Genomic DNA, 18,011 nt, shown 5'->3' with positions numbered 1-18,011 from the left:
GTGGATAGATTATTATTGAATTATATTCTTTACGGTACATTTCCTTTCAATACTCAAAACTCTGATACATATATACATGCATACATAAATATATAGCTAGGTTGCAGCGCCGGCAATATTGGAGTTGTGGAAAACATTGGATTGCGGCCATATATATGAGTAATCTTATGAGAGCAAACAAAATGTCCACTATCTCGTTTAAATACACCTTCTACTTGATTTTAACGATATCAAAATTTATACGGTGTTTCGCTAAATTAGATTCAAGTACGAATATTTTGAAATTTGTAAAATTGATGCACATATAATATTAATCCACTAAAGCTGTGTACGTCTGCCTTTATTAAAGTTGTCCTAAGGACATAAAACAACTATTATTAGTAGATGTTCCTAGAACGACACAAAAAGGAGACATAAGCCACAGGTTAGCATCTACAATTATGTAATTCTTATAATAGCAGTTCATGTTGAGTATTTATTTAATTACATCTCTCTTATAGCATATGCTGACGGTGGGACTTACTCCTGGCTTTTTTTAACAAACGTTTGTTTTACTTAGTCATTGTAGAACACATCAAGCTGCGTTTATGCACAATATTTATTTACAATATCTTAGCATTTACAATTTGGTTAAGAATTGATACTCGTCGGACATTTACGAACGAAGTGGCCACGAAGGACCCTGCTTCATTCATTTTTATCTACCTTACAGCGGACAGGACAATTTTGATTGTTGACTGTTGCTCATTTATTTATATATAATTATTATATATTGTTCTAAAATCCTCTATTAATTAACACAGCTGCATCGAAAAATGTTCTGCTCGCAATTTAAAGCACAGTAGAAACAATGGTGCCATAGTCCATGTGGTATCTATACGTTTCAATCCCGTAAGCAATTTGCAGGCGGAATCGTTCGTGTCAACGCTTAATTAACACCGACCAGCTTTCCTGTCGTCGGCGTAAGCGTGCGCTCGCTTCATTTTACTAATACGTCAGTTTGTCGTATTGGTCTATATAGCATAGGATCTTACGTTGTACTTTATCTAGCGGTTTTACGGAATTTCAAATCCTGAACGAACCAGGCGCGACTCCGCCCAGTATATGTAGTTCTTTATCATAGAGTTGAACACAACGCATCCAGGAGTATATAGGGTACGCGAGAAAATACATGAGCCCATTAAGCATGCCATGGTCCACGAATATCTTCATCCGATCCAAGCGGCAAGTATGCAGGTTCTTCTTTGTATGCTATTCAACTAAATGATCGACAGGTTTAGTACGCACGTTCGTAGGAACTCCTACTGGAGGTTTGAATTTCCTCCGCGACCCAAAATCTCTAAAGAAACCTAGGGGCTAAGCACTAAGGATCTACTCACTCATGAGTAAGTTGCTAAGTAGCTTAGCAGAGGCTGGAACGCAGTTTTTACGATCCAGTGATCAAACACATAGTCACGACAGTAACGATAAGTGCCAATCGAATATTTGGCCTTCGCCCATATTGATCTCTGACTTATAAGTCAGAGAGCAATAGGCCATAAAACAAACAAAATATTTTTAATAGTTGACAAACTTAACATGTAACTATTCCTTCGTTTTCGGATGCTATACGGCATCAACATAACATCGACAATCTATAGGAACTAGAATGCTGCACTTTGATTGCTAAGGACTACCCTTTTGTCAATTGTCTTTCTTTTTGCTACTGAAGTGTTTCTTAAATCGGCTAAGTCGCATGCTGCCATTAAGTCTCCAAAGGTGTACAGATTCGATCGAGGACTCAGTGGCAATGCAAAATAGAAGTTTCCTACTAAGTTTTTTTCACCTTTAGCTTTGACCCCCCTAGATCAGGATTATTGTGTAATCTGGCAGGACTTAACAACTAACAATGTCCCGATAATCCTCTCTTTAATAGTACTATTCCGGACAGTTGATTGTTGATTATTTCGAATAATAAGCTTCAATCAATATGGTTGTTCAAAGGACTCTCTTAAACTGGCCTTAGTTTCAATTCTATCGTGGTATCAACGTCAGACGAAAGGTCAGAGAAGTATATAAATATATGGCAACCGGCCCTTTACGATTTTACCGATAATCGTGTTATCTAGAACATCTATCTCTACGAAGAGGTACATTAAAGCACCGGTTGAAATTTTCGTTTCAACATAATTCTTAATTTATTGTCGTCATATATTAAATAGCATATATTAAATAGAAGTTTTTATCTGTCGTTCACTATTTTTCATCACTATTTTTTTGCTATTATTAGTATATACAGTATAATGGAAACCTGTGTACATCCGATAAAACTCAAATCTCTCAAGTCAGACGCTTTACAACACTGAAAAAAAGCTTCTTACATAATTAGCATAATATGTTTTCTAAGTACGTTAATACCGCACCAGCTTTTCAATACATCAGAAAAAAAAGGACCTAATATAAATATTAGGCCCTTTTTAAGAACTTATAATTATTATAAGTCCTTTTTTTGGAAATGAAGACGCCCACTTCATTCAGTCCTCCCATTAACGAAATAGCTTTCACTTCATTTCAGTTATGTTTTTTCATCATGTCTTCTACTTCATCGAAGTGCTTAAGTCCCTGCGTTTCAGTTGAGGAATTTGTTTTCACTTGATGATCCGATAAGACGTTGATGATCGCCAATCTTCTCCTAGAAACATTTTAGGATCATCGAAATGCCGTGTAGTGATATACGTTTAAAAATCTAAAATGTTATTACTGATTCTTTTCTTTAGTGTACCCTTGCAGCTAATTTTTCTCTATTAAGGCGCTAATTTAGCCTCCATTTAGAGAAGTCGGAAGTCGCAGCACAGAGAAAAATGATCAGACGCATATTGCAGCGATGGAGCTCGTCCTTTACCGAGTTCTTCATCGCTAGGCATAGTCAACACCCGCTCGGGATTGAAGCGATCCTTGGAAAAGAAGATGTAGTCAATCGTATGACACACCTCGCCATCTTCACGGATCTTCCATGTCGTGTATTGGGGTTCGTTCGATGCAGAGTCGCAAACGTTATTTCCATCATTGTCAACTACAGGTGTAGTGGCCGCGGTAGTTGCGGACGTTGCAGAAGATCTGCTAGCGACCATGGCATAGCTACTCGACAAATTTCCTGACTGCGTCATTGTCCTAAAAATGGGAAGCGAATGAAAATGGGTCCCGTCAAAGAACGAGTGATAAACTGGGTGAATAACAATGTTACGCTTCATACACCGATTGAGTGGAATATATATATATATATACATATACATATATATATGTAATGTATATATATGTATATATATACATTGTATATATATACATATATATACATACATATACATACATGTATATATATGTATATACGTACGGGCAAGGGAACGTTTTAATACTTCATTGTTTGCATAACAACATTCTATAAGCTACTGGTATCGCACCGTGCTAAGCCACATGCCTGTAAACGGGTTCCGTGGGTTCGGCGTTAAAATCGCCGGCGTAGATGACAGGATAATCATTTGTGTTGTGACTCTGGACAAACTGAAGGAGGTCTTTCCCCTGTTCATTGCGTAGCGTCGGTAGGAGTGCTCCGACACGGGCTTTTAAATGCGTTGTGGCCACACAAAACACTTTGCTATCAAGCTTTCTTTCGAAGGTACACATGATCACCACCTTAACCAGTAAAAATATATCTGCATTAGGATTTAGACTTTTTACATCATAATTACGAAATCTATTAAACATTTAAATATATCGGTGACAGATATAATTGTTGCTTTCTTAGTTGATCGGCCTGATTATCATACTTGATTGCTTTGACAGCGGAATACTTCAAGAACTTTTCGCTCAGTATGAAGTAGTGTATATTTCGACGAATCGAAGAACACCGCGCAACCATCCGGTCCATTATTGCCTTTGATGTAACAGCACGGACTGTCTGGCTTTGGGAAAAAACAGCCTTCAAATCCCACACGACCGAGCGTCGCCTTCAAGAAATTGAAGTGATCCACCTAAAAAACAGACCTTTCGCGTATGGAGTACAAGCCTGTACGGGCGGGCTGTATATACTGGATCTTGAAACTGCAACATACGCTTCAAGGGAACTGTACTGACCTCCTGAAGGCAAATGATATCGGCACCATACGTGAGAACCTCCTCGAGGATACGCCAACGCCGGTAGTTCCAGTTCAGGGCTTCGTCAGGACAGATAAACTTATCCGATTTTTCTGCAAGTGCTAAAATCAAATTTTATGCAACAACGTTAAGTCACGTAGGACAATTGAAGAAACAAATACGTTATTTCAAAATGTATATTTTGTTTGTCTGCCTCTAACATCTACTGCACGCTAAACAAGACGATTTCTGTATGTACGAACTATGAATATGCGTTTGTTCACGCTGTCCCATCGTATTTAGCGCCCGCCAAGTGCGACCTTCGATCAATCCATGACTCCAGCGGCCACTAATCCATTGGAGTATACAGCTCCTCGAGACTTGTTTCCAAGACTCGAGGTTGCCTACCGCCATTTGCTACCGCCAACTAATCAAAACAACCGAGTCCAGTTAGGCATAGCACTAGAAAACTGACCCCGATACTTAACGCGGGAAACCCGATTCGAAAATTTTTCCAGGTCGCATCTAAACGCCGCATGACATAGACGACTTGAAGTGTACACAAGTTCTAAGGTCAGCGTCAGTCACGGTAAAGGTCAGGCAACATCTTTCGCAATCTGTGAGAAACCAGGGGGCTCTGTTGACGATGAATGATCTAATTTAGCGCGTGTTATATCCAGACATTTGTGGCAAACCGGAGAGAAATTAAGACAGTGAAGCAGGTTCCATGTTATCTCATCGTATGCTAAGGACTAACTGAGACTGCCTATTTGAAGCTATATTGATATATATATATATATATAAAAACTATTGAAGCTAGCAGAAACTCAATGCAGAAGATTATCGCTCAAATGAATTACGTGTAGGGGGCTAATTTATAGAATGGAGAGCTTAGTTCGTAACTAAGACTTTGATGTAAAGTCTGCGCATTACCTAGGTTTGTTAGGTGGGGGATATCTGTTATTCTCTACAATGCAGGTAAAACAGGTTCATCTATACTAATAAATCTTATTACCATATAATTTTGTTGTGTCTTGAATATAGAGACTCATTTCCTCGCCTAGACCTATTGTTTGCGTACACTTCATAAATATAAACCGGCAAAATGAGATCGACGTGCCGGAATCATGCAACATAGCATTGAATAATTTATCAAGTTGCTGGGATATATGTCCCAGCCGTGTTTAGCACACGAAGCCAACGTATAGAACTGTCAACAGGCCGAGCGTAGCACTTCATTACCGAATCAGCGTGAGGGCAATAGCAGTTGCCTTCTGAGCGATGAACTGATATTTATTTGCTGGACATTTGTATGAGCGAAAAATCTTGTTCCGGCAGGATTGTGCCTATTTATCTATTGGTTCATAGTCATTTTGTGATAACGATAATAAAAGGTGCTCCATCGAAGCGTTTCGGGCAGCTTAACTAGTTCCCTTACCTTAGATCTTATAACTACAGATTAGCTCATCGTTGTCCGTGCCATGATAAAAGCAGGATAGAAATAGTACGTTGATAACAACATACAATTCAACAGAAATTTAGTTGTTATCAGCGTAAGCTTCTGCGCGGCAGCGTGGCACACTTAACGACATTGCAGATGTGTTGTTATACTTCCTCTCTGCTGACTTTCTTTTTGAGCGCCCCCTTTTAGTTGATCTCTTCTCTATATCTTTACATCGCCCTCTACAAAATAGACGGCGATACAGAATAGACCCAAGGTCTATCGCTGTTTAGCCGAAAATGCACCATCTCGGCCTATTCATTGAATTAATAATAGATAATAATAAAATAATAGATATTTTATTATTATCTATTATAATCAAGTATTTGTAGTGGCTTATTTGTTTACTCAAAAAAGTGGCGTTAACGATAACATTGAGCCTATTTAAACCCATGGAACACCTACATTGAGCCAAGATGTTCCACTGCATCACTCGGATCGTGTCCGGAACAGCAATATGCTGTGCTTGATCAGACTCCAGAAATGATCTGGTAATCATCGGGGGCATTGCAGCCAGCTCGTAACGGCAACGCTCTAGCAAGCCTAGTCGCGTTGAGGGCAAACCGACCCGATAAGAAATCGAACGTCCCTGTTGTGGTTGTTCAACAGCGCACGATACAGCAATAACCGTTGTCGACGCGGAGGCCTCCGACTCGACGTCCTGATCAGCACGGTCCTCGCTAAGAATCTTGGCGCGACCAGCCAAACTTCCCATTCTGTAAGAAAATAAGTAAAAATAAGTTGGAAACTATTGTGTAATGAAAATAGTTCTGCGAAACTGTTCAATCTGGCAAACAAGGAGCACTGCCACAGCTGCTGCCCCTTCGATCTTGATAATTCGTAACATAAAAAAATGAGTAAACGACATCGATATCATATATCTATGTCACTGAAGTGAAATAGCTTCGTGTACTGTTAATCACTTACTATTGCTAAATCCCAAGACCTATTGTTTGTATAATCCGAACGTAACAACTGACCAGCCCAGATGGAGCCTATGGCCTAAATGATACGAAAAAGTGCCAGAGTTTACACTTTCTTGTCCTTTATTTCTAAGACTTGTTTCAGAGACAAACAAACAAGGAAGTCTGTACTAGAATTGTTGTTGTTGACGGTCGCGATTCATTTGTCGTCTGTGACCTAAGGTCTCAAGTCATTTTCGGAACAATCTATCTCCAGTCTGCCAATAATTTTAACCTAAAATAGCCATGCGTTAACCGATATTTATAGGCGGAGTAACACTTACGTTACATATGAAAAATTCAAGTGGAATTAAATGATCTGAACTCCCAAAAATGTGTAAACCGTCAGAGCTGATCTGTACGACCCAACATATTTTCCTTTCTAAAATGGCCGTTAACTTCTGTATGAAATATCTAAATGTATCAAAAATTCTTTTGATGAATTTACGGATCTTGTTGGTTACCAGATCGTTTGCGGAGTCTAGGCACAGCATATCGCCGTTCCGGACACGATCGGACTGATGCAGCGGAATATTTTGACCCAATGTTGTCATAAACACCAGCTGCCAGTCATCTTTTTAGGTGAACAAGCCGATTGAAAATTTCCTCAGCAGCCTCGCAGAAATATCCCTTGGATTTTTCAGAAAGTTATCTCGTTGACGTTTATTCAATGCGAAAAGATATTTAGGCAATAACTTATTTTCGTTGAAAGAGTTCATTGTTTTTATTATGACGAGGTTTTTAGAAAAAGAAACCTACTTTGGTAGATTGAGAAGCGGATGACGCGTAGTTGCTATGACAAACATCCCAGCCAGCAAAGTTCTCCCGAACTCAAATACCACATCTCAACATATATTTTACACGCATAAACCTCTGATGAGTCTGACCTGCGATGGTAAACAAGCCATTTGAAGGCCATCATTCTGTACTTTTAGACAACTGTAATCTTCATGCGATCTTTTGACCACAACGTGGTCTCCAATGACTCGATCTTATTTGCATGCCGGTAAAGGGCCACGTCGCTTGACCAAGACGTTCGAGCCTGTCAATAACCTTGTTTACTCGTTCGCAACAGGGCCGTTTAATAATAGAAACACAATACGCCACTCTGTCATGTCATTTATTCGTGGCTAGAAGCAGTGTCATGAAGCTTCTAAAACAACAGAAAGAAGATGCATCTTTAGTAGGGGTAAACGTCTTAAGTCTCGCTGCAATAATGAGGTAGCTGGCTACGTGATAGATACGTGAAATGACGGCGAAACAGTTGATTTAAAACAAACTATAACTAATTGAGTTACAGCTTAACAGCAAATACCTTACGATACAACTGTATCTAACTCTTTCCCAGTCCTAAGATCTAGTGGCAGCCCGATGCTATGGACTATTGTTGGATAGTAAAATGGATTAAAGAAGATCTACGTAACAGCTTTGTTCATTCATCGAATCTGTTCCTAACCCTTGCGTGTATTAAATTCTTGCTTGAGGAGATACCCTCCGCTACAATACGAGGCTGTGATGTCCGATACGAAAGCTTGGCTAAAGATTTGTTTCGGATACAGTTTTCTACATATTCTACATGTAAACTGACCAAATAATCCTGATTTCTTTGTCTTTCGGATATCAAACGTGCCATTCATCCATCGACTACTGGAAATTACGTCATGACGACGCTAAAATAGAAGTGTCATGTCGACAATTTGTCTCTAATATAATTACCGAATTTCGGAACATTTGTCGCGCGTGTTAAATTTGTAGACCCACTTACATCGCACTTAGTACACGAAGCATTTCGTCAACTTCATTGGGCAGAGACTCTTCTTCGTTTGGCGCTAGCTCCTTCCGATTTCGTAGTAACGTTCCGCTGAGACTGTTTTCATTGCTGCGGTTGTAATAAGGGTCTTCTAGTCCAACAGCCGTAGGAACTGAGCAGCGCGTAGCCGTTGCCATAGGACCTCAATTTTGTGCTTTTGGTTTTTTGAACTGCGCACATGAGCCAACGAACCACTTCTGTCGGCAGCTTCTACTTCAGCTAGCTACGTAGTACGGTTTTCTGTCTTCCTGAATTAATACTGTAGTTTCGTGGTGCGCGTTTTAAATCCGACGCTCACTTTCTAGTGGAGCGATCCGGCGAAAACGCATAATTGTGGCTGTTAGAAGCAATTCGATAGTGATTTTGTCCGCTAACAAACGGTAAAGGGTATCTGGCGGGCTGTACAGGTAAACGACCTCATAATTGAGTTGGGGCCAACATTTATGCCAACGCGATTATTTAAGCCAAATCTGTCGTATAATTTTTCACGTCAGATTTAGGTATCGACAGTTCAGTGAAGGGCATCTATACCAGTTCTATAGCACAATATATGATCACCAGGTATTCGAAGCGTAACAGGCTACGTACGACTATTGCAGTCTAAATCGCGATGTTTTACATATATCTTTGCCTTGTTATCACTCTCAATGTTCTTCGGAGCTTTCACAATACAGCTAACGTATTTTTTCCTTAAATCAGTAAAAATAATATTACATATTCCAGCTCAAGCACAACCTCCTTTGTGCTTTTACCTTTACATCGAGCTTTTGCACAGTGCAGAATTAAGGTAATTTGTGCGATTTGACTGTGCGGACGTCTAAAGCCCATAGAAGTTGTCGTAGTTCAATCAGACTGAACGTCACAGACGCAGTGCTCACAGCAGTCGATGCAGAGGGCGAAAACCCTCACGGCAGCTTGAGCTTTCTCCAGTCAGCCTTTGAGAGGACCTAGGGAAACCAATGCCAGTGCTTAATCGCTGTATAGCGCCCACTGTTCACGCCCTTGCGATGGTGCTACCATTATAGACTTAGGTAAGGGCGTTTCCGTGGTTTTATTCGATTTTAAGAAGGACAAGACGTAGAAAAAGCATTGGGCTTTCCTGACGAAGCCTCTTGTTGCTACGTGTCTGTGGACAGAACATATCTAAGATATCTTTCTTCTAGAAGACTGTGCTCTGTTAATGATCTTCTGGGCACGTCTGTCGGGAATGTCTGCAGGCAGCACTCGGAGGCCGAGCAAGCGAATGAAACCGAGATCTGAGAGCTGGCAACGCGGGCTGTTAGCTAATACAATGCCTGGGCAGGCACAGGGTTTACACCTGGGGAATAGTAAAACAGGCTAAAATGAAAAGGTTATTTCACCTGTTTTGTTGATACGATTAGATATTCTAGAAGCTACTGCGAATATTGACAACAACTCTTAAAGAGCAAAAAATCAATTTAAATTTCATTATGGACATTTAGTTCCCTAGCTATACGTGACATAAAGCACATTTTCAGGATAACTACAGTTCTTCGCTTTTCTTTACATATCCGACTAACAAGCCCTTGGAAGGTCCTGTTCAGCTCCAAAGTTCTGTTTACGAAACGATACCCGTTTGTGAAGACGCCCGAAGACCTTTCCACTTGACCTAATTCTTGATAAGTAGTCGAACCGTACCTAAACTCCAGCTTTTACCTCATCCGTTTCCAGAGGCCACAAAAAGTCGCGCGTAGCCACAGTGACTGAATCGGACCTGTAGTGCAGGACATCGAGCCGAAGCAGATGACGAAACAGTCTGCTGAGACACTGGGTCCTGATGGCAGGATCGGCGCAGCCAAATGGCCTCGCTCCAGCTAAGCTCAGGAACGACTAAAGGATTCACCGCCAAGGGTGGTAACAGCAGCAGGTGAAAGCAATTCATTTTACCCCACCCAGATACTATTAGCACCCACTAGCGCCATGGCTGCAGGTCACTTCCATCGAACATAGGGATATACTTCTAGCCAGACTGTTCGCGAGTGTATCACGTATTCGACAAACCGCGAACACAGCTGCAACACATTTGAATAATGGTACAAATGACATTTCAATATCTTCTATTGCACCGGTTTTGTCAACAATCAGCTCTGCACAGTGAGAACAGCGAACGACCAGCGATTCTCAGAACCGGTAACAACATCGCACCAACAGAGTACCATTACATTGCGCGCACACACGTATGCCCATACACTGAAGTACACCAACGGACAATAAACCGGAACACGGAACGAAAGCTGCGTAAACTCAATGTCACCCACTCATCTTCTTGTTTTCGATTCAGCAGAACCATCAGCTGATCGCGCTTAGCAAGCAACAGTCACAAAAATAACAGCAGCACTACAGTGATTGCCGGTATAGAGCCGTGTGACGGTCAACTGAAAACCAGCCGCGTACGCTATCGTAACGCTTTTAGGCTCAAAGTGTGCGCTCCATTCCGGTACTATCCGATTTTTTCCCAAGCACAATCACGCCACGACGCCGCCGGCAGCAGCAGCCACAACGTAACAGTGCATAATTCTCAGGGAGTCTTAATATATTCGTGCGCGTTCGACCATTACTACCGGCATACGCTCTTCTTTAGCCTAAAGGTTAATGTTATTATTATTATTTATCATGTTATACGTAAGCAGCGGTCAAGTAACGCCTAACGGTCAGATAGCATCGCGTGTTTAGCAGACGCTACGTACGCTATTCTCGTTTTTCCACGGAGAGTACTAGCAAGATTGCAACGATAGACGCTAGACGGCGCTGCAATTCCACCGGCTGGCTGTTTATACTACATAATCTGCAGGCCTGCCTAATGCCCTATGGCGAACGGTGAAATGCGTGAAGACGTTCCGCAGCGAGTGAATTTACTAGAGAGACCTCTATCGCTTTAAAGCGCTGTAGGCATATTCATTTTCTGTCCCTTGACGCGTTCGATGGCTGTCATCCGATGGAAACGGCACGGTGCTGAATCGTACCCAGCGGGCCGAGGCGTTGGCACGTGTGTTACCATGGGTTTAATGGATTAAAAGTGATTTCTTGGAAAGGATAAATTTGCGTTCTAACCGGAAGCTAAAGCTCTCATCTTGATCTCGAAAGTCCAAAATGAAACTGAAAATGACGAAACATAATAATACGTTTCGTATATATAGCCCCATGTGAGATTCATGTTTAATCCTACTATGTAAATGTTTAGCGGTAACACAATAAGAGTAAACTGTAAATATGCGTTTTATTTGCTTATTTTATAAAAGGCACACAGTTCATAAAAATTGTTTTATAAATTATACCGAGTTACTATACCGAGCTGAGGTACTATTGTGCCTGGAGCGGACATCATGTGTACCCCTAGAATAAAGTAAGGCTTTATCTATTTTCTGACTCATACATCGTGATAAGTATTATCAATTTTGGTGAGGTCGGCACAACCGTCGGCAAACAAAACCCACCCAATTCAAGAATAGCTATTATAGTTCAAACTTCACTCACGTAAAGCCTTCGTTGATGTCTATGTGAGCGACATAACAACTTTGCAACAGCTTTGCAATCCATCGGCAACTATTTTCCAATTCCAATAGGTAAAAAGCTAGCGTTTTCCTGGAAAACTGTCCATCGATAGCTGTGCACCAATACTGATTTTGAAAATTTCAGTCGTTTTTTTAACAGTTTGAAACGCCTGTTATAGATGCGACGTTGTAGAGTTATTTTTTTAGTTATTCCCTGAATCGTCGTCTCGGGGCTGATTTTTTTTTTTACAGCTCGTAAAATAAGCAAAAAGCGAAAACCTTTTCGCGAAACACGCTGCTCTTCACAGATTAGCGCATATTATTGATACACAACTGTTAGCCACGTCAGCGTAGTTTGAAACTGACACGTGCAAAGGCACGGGCTTCAGGCACGGGCTTCATATAGGTCTGACTTAAGCCGCCACCAGATTTGCGAAAAATAAAAAAGTATCCTACTGCAATACGCACTATGAGAATACGGTCGTTGTAATTTCATCCCAGCCTCATAGTAATCGCGTATATATAATAATAACAAAAGTATAATCCCAAGGGCCGAAACAACGACTTGTTGAGCATTTTAAGTACACATTGATGGACGTGCTGTTCTGCTTAAATGGTGATAGCTCAAGTTTTGGCAGAAATTGTCGTTCAAAATTTGCCACATTTGCAACTGTACAATAGCACAATCACTTACCTTCAGATCGGTCGCGTTTCTCGCCAAAATGCCAATGATGTCGGCGAGCGTTCGCTGGCTTTGTTTTGGCTCACAGATGGATTGTGCAATACAAAGATGTGTACACAAGAGACTAGGACTACCGACATCACTCAAAGCAATGCTTAGTGTGAATGTATATAACCATGCCTGTCGTTCTATTGACACTTGAGGGAAATCTGCCGGGGAAGTGTACAGCCCCTGCCATAGCCATTATTTTGACAGCGGAAACATTAGGCGTTTGGTATTGGGGACGTTTGCAAGAGCGAGAGAGCGTTTAGTGGCGCAGAAGCGGGGGTGGAACAAGCTATAGGAAAAACGCAAGGGTCAGGGCAACAGAGTTCGGTGCGGCTAGCCTAATCCGTACACATGATGTTGTATATATACGTCTTATTCCATAAATATATGTACATTCGTAAATACACGTACGTATATCACTGATGAAGGCTTACTTTCTTCCTATCAGCCACCCGAAAGCTATATGCATTAAAACCCCCGTTAGACCGGGGTCTCTCTTCCTTGTATTTGTTTTGATCGATTCATATAAAAGTACATATATGATGAGATACATCACTAGTAATTTCTTCGATGCATTGGCAAATCTGGTTACCATTATTACTCACGTTTCCTTCTCTCATATGAATATGCCGCCTTATTTCCACTCAAACATAATAACAGTGTGGTAAAGCTACTGTGAGCAGCTGTGCATATGCACACCACTTAGAACCGCAACCTGGTCGGATTCCTTGCACAGAGACAACGGCCCAAAGCGGCTCCGACGTCAATGAGGCTCACCTTTAGAGGTAACGGGACATCAAGCAATAGCAGCTACAGCAAGGGGTTCGCAACGACGTGAGGATAATGCTTGTCAACTAGCAGATGGCGTGGATTGGGCGGAGACTTCGCGGATATCATGGAACAGAAACGGAGAGAGCTTCACCGATCCAGAACTCCTCAAGGACCGCTAAGCGATTTTAATAAACGGCCCAGATTAGATCCACGGTTGATACCTAACTCTTGGATGTTTAATAAGCTTCTCCATTGAATTTTTTTGCTACAGAAACAGTACGATCTTTTAAACCTGACAGACTTGTCCCTGTGCCCTGACCGAGACCTGATACTGATCGGCCTGACGCTTGCCAAACCGTCCTGCAAGTCTAGAGCAAGGAAAAACGAACTGTCGCTTTCACGGTCCGATATTTGTCAACGGTTCTGGCTTAGAAATAATACAACTATACAAGAATGTGGCGTGCATGGCTTATGGTATATACGTTTGCTATAGGTAAGATCGATATCTACAAGGGAAATTGTTTCGGACTGATTCTTCCCCGCTTTATGAAACCATCACAACGGTATTCATGAGACAAAAAAAAGAACAGGCCAATTATTAATGTCGTTACAGCTGTGTTGCTGTGCCATATAAAGCGCACCTTCGATCGATCATCTCAGTCCCCATTAATTGTGTGATCAATCATTAGCTTGCAGACAATGCTGCCAAATAAGCAACCTTGGGCAAACAATTTGATAGTACTATACAGAGTACGAATTATGACTAAAAATTTACCAAATATATCAGTTTATTATGTGATGTTTCAGTCCGGTAATAATACAAGTGGACCTATCAACGAATGTTCCCATTCGTACAATAATATATGATATATATCGCGTCTTTTTAGCGTGAAAGCTATGCGTGTTACTATATGGCGTAGACTAATCATGGCAGAAAAGAGGGTGCCGAAAAATACCTGTAAATATTTAGCTTTCCGCTGATATATTTCTAGTGCAAAAATAAACTACTCACAAGAAGCTCATTTTGTATGCATATGCGAATTAGCCCGACATTGCACACTCATAACACAGATAACATTGTTTCGCTGAATATATCTCTGGTCTAAATTGTTACAGTGGATAGTTATTTGTATTTGCTGCTGAATTTTTAAAAATTCAGCAAGGACAGAGCTAAAATACTTATGATACACCTCTCCGCATAAATAACAAGCGCAACTGAAGCACAAATACGACCCTTAACGAGAGAGAGATGCGAAAAATCGGCTGACGAACCAGAATATAGTACGATGCCATTATTTGACCCTACGTATCTTTTATTTATACATCGTAATTTCGCATAAAATCGAATTTATACATCGTAAATGTGACCTTGAACCCAAGTCGTTACTCGTAAATGTATGCGTGCATTGTAAAAAGGATTTTTGTTTTTGTTTTTTTAACGATTTCTTAGAGCCGGTATGGCGCAGGTCCCCTAGGTCTCTGAGTGTGACGGTCAATAAAATTTGTAAAAACTGGTAATCTCCATGTGTAGCTTTTGCGTGGCTATTATTGATTGTAGTCCTTCTTAATAAACGCACTAATGAACGGAATCCGAACAAAAACATAGCTCGTTGATATAACGGGGATAGCATGATATGTAATGTAATGTAAATATCCACACGGATATAGAGATTTGGAATGAAATCAAAACGAAAAAAAAACGCTATCTCGAAAAGTAAAGGAATAGATATTTTATATACTTCACTCCCTATCTTCTATCAAAACATCCAGACTAAATCTATAGCGCCGCGTTGCCTGCAGAACTTAAGCAGACAAATTTCTGACGTAACCAGTTACGTTCAGTAGTTGCATGTTTCCCCACGAGCCTCTGTATCCTTTCTATCTAAAATCAGCCATGTGTGGACAACCACAAGCAAACCAACAGAGACATTCTTCGATCACGAGAAAAACCTTTTCCGTAAGATACGAGAAAAATTGATTTAATAACTAGCTTCATCGAGGCCACTCATCAGCTTTCAGGTCAAGAAAACTCCAGTAATTAACTTCGTCTAATATTTGAGCAGTTGGGTGAAAAGCACACTCCTCGGAGTAGCTCGTAGATACCCAAATTTCACGTAAGAAGAGAATGCACTGCAAGTACGATGTGGCACTTTCCTCTGTAGCAGACGTTTTACTGACCTGAAAGGTTCGTAGGCTTCCGTTAAGGCATGAGGGTCAACAGGCATCGGACGCAGGGTGCTGCTTATTGATGCAAGAGAGGTATTGTTCCTTTTGAGTTGATGTCGGTCGACGGGATCTTGGCAGGATACGGCGACTATTGGTGTCAGTGGCCTCTGGCCGCTCCGACTGACGTCAAACAAAAACGCCTGCCCCCCCATTTTAACCGCCCTGATGAATCGCTCCGCGGCATGCATGCTGGCGAGCTTCAAGAGTTTTCGAAGTAAACTTATTTTGGCTGAGATAATGTTAAACTCGCTCGGAGTAACTGAATTTGCGGCACGAATTATAGCAGTCAAGAATATCGATGGGCTCTTCCAAATTTCAAACAATGTACAGGCTTTCATCTCCGTGTCAGTTGGTGGCAGTTTCCGTACATCTGCTGTAGGCCGTCCAAAGAATCCCGAACAAAATCTGGTTAGCTTGCAATGCAGCACTTCGCATAAGTCTCAGTTCTTCGTCTCTAAGCGATGTTCGATGCTATGCTTGTTACAGGTTAGGTAATAACACACAGATAATTCGCACTCGATTTTCCAGAAGTTCCGACTGAGATTGGGCATTTCACAAACAAAGTCCTTATCTGCCATCGACGTGGAGAACGTCGCGTTCAACTTCTGTCACAAATAGGCGAAATAGGACGCTGGTAATAACAACAGCTTGCGCTGGCCCAATAAGTCCATATTAAACTCACACCAGCAACATACAGGACGTCCAGTTGACACTAGAATATACCGCTTACTCCGCGCATCCTATTACCTCTACCAGCTGACCTCCGTCCCCTCGCCAAGTAACCGCCGTTCACTTGTGAGAATGAGGGTGAAATACGAATACGAGACCCGCTACCATCAACGTAAATGCAGGACAGGCTTCACTGAATTCCCAATACCGGCAAGAATACGGCCTTCAAGCTGTCAAACTCGGACAAAAGTCATGATGAATGCGGCTTCTGCTACCGCTGCGAGGACTGCTGTAATCATGGATGCGCGATACCGAGTCGTCGCGTATGTACAGGCTGAATGACAGTTTTTTTCTGCCATTTGTGGAAATTATTTACTGTGGTTTGGCCATTTACAGTGGTAAAAACCAAACTTTCTGGATTTAGGATGATTTATTTAGAGGAATCGTACATGCGCATAGTAACGAAACTGAATTCCATATGGATACGTAAATCGTGACGTGCCTTCAAATATAACACACGTATTAAACATGCTATTGTGTCCGAACTTAAAACTTATATGAATGCATTCTTTTCTCAAAGTTTTCTGCTATTCGAAATACCGCATTCAGCAACCGCTAGCGTAAGCAAAATTACTTTCCAACCCTTGTCTCCTTTTTAACAAAGTTTTAATCCTGCATGGCTTCTTTCAAATTCGTCGACTGTTTTAACTCGATCATTCAGTCACTTCTAGGCATACTTTACACGCCGCTAGAAATCTTAACGGCATGCACAACGTAGCACGACCCTAGATCCAGAAGGGCGTGGAGCAAGTCATAGCCTAACCTATACTGCCTAACCAGTCACTCATCGAGAAGAAAAACTTAAGCAGGGAGTGCAAGATATCCCCACAGGCAGAGAAAACATTAATAGCACCCATCAAAGTTCGCGGCGGGCATAGCACGCCACGCTTCAAGGCGGGCGGCACTCTAAACCGTCCAGGGTTAAGGGTTGAACTGCTGGCGGGTGGCCGTTGGACGCAGTCGCGTCGTCAGCGATTGCTTCTACTTTATCACGGTAGGTGACACATTCATCGTTGCTTAAGACAGTCCTAGGTAATCGTCTTTCCCTCGCACATCCTGCGTTTTGCGGCCAGCGCGCATAAACGATGGATTTGGGCTAGACCTCTATTGGTTGTCTGTCTGCATCTTTTGCTGGCGTATTTAACCACTTGTTAGATACGAGGACCTCTGCTAATAACCGCAGTGTTCTGTGAAAAGACGTCGATTCGAAAGCTGGTGCCGAAAAGGATAATCCTGGTGACCCGCCCATGATAAAGCAGGTAGTACTGGTAAGTTGTGACCAGTGAGTGGACTGAAACTGTATAAGCCAAAGGTATCAGCGCGCATCGACCCAAGGGGACATCTAAGCGCCCGCCGATATTCATATATATATATATATATATATATTATATATATATATATATGTGGCGTCCTCTAACAGTCATTCGTTCGAATAGACGCCACCTAGTTACCAAAAACAGGATAGACAAAAGTAGCAATAATCAGTTAATTTGCTTATCACTGTGCCATAAACATTCTGCCATTATTCTCTGTGAACACTCGTTGCGATCGGCTAAGCACTTGCTTCTGTTCGCACAAAAAAACAGGGGAAGCCACGATACAATCCATTCACGTTGCCAGCCCAGTACTATTTAGAGATAGGACAGGCATCAAAATAGTA

At 41.5% G+C, this 18,011-nt stretch overlaps 1 protein-coding gene across 5 annotated transcripts; it reads right to left on the bottom strand.

The window, feature by feature from the left end:
• Nucleotides 1-579: 579 nt before the first annotated feature.
• On the bottom strand, nt 580-16,483 carry cu (NADP/NADPH phosphatase nocturnin). 5 transcript variants are annotated; one of them, XM_022841876.2, is made up of 7 exons: nt 10,061-11,743; nt 8,339-9,701; nt 6,017-6,327; nt 4,111-4,232; nt 3,804-4,007; nt 3,455-3,669; nt 580-3,150 (listed from the first exon to the last, which is right to left on the bottom strand). In XM_022841876.2, exons 2-7 carry the CDS (start codon nt 8,518-8,520, stop codon nt 2,808-2,810), a joined length of 1,377 nt encoding a protein of 458 aa, XP_022697611.1. In that variant the 5' UTR covers nt 8,521-9,701; nt 10,061-11,743; the 3' UTR covers nt 580-2,807. The 5 variants fall into 5 exon arrangements, with proteins under 5 accessions (XP_022697611.1, XP_022697610.1, XP_022697612.1 ...); XM_022841875.2 differs by lacking the exons at nt 8,339-9,701; nt 10,061-11,743 and adding an exon at nt 15,575-16,483; XM_022841877.2 differs by lacking the exon at nt 8,339-9,701 and having other exon boundaries at nt 10,061-11,741.
• Nucleotides 16,484-18,011: the final 1,528 nt, after the last annotated feature.

Source organism: Varroa jacobsoni, unplaced genomic scaffold (genome assembly GCF_002532875.2).
Source record: "Varroa jacobsoni isolate VJ856 unplaced genomic scaffold, vjacob_1.0 scaffold_954, whole genome shotgun sequence".
Lineage (NCBI taxonomy): Eukaryota > Metazoa > Arthropoda > Arachnida > Mesostigmata > Varroidae > Varroa > Varroa jacobsoni.
Note: the sequence above shows the minus strand (reverse complement) of the source record. Positions and strands in the feature narration are given on the sequence as shown.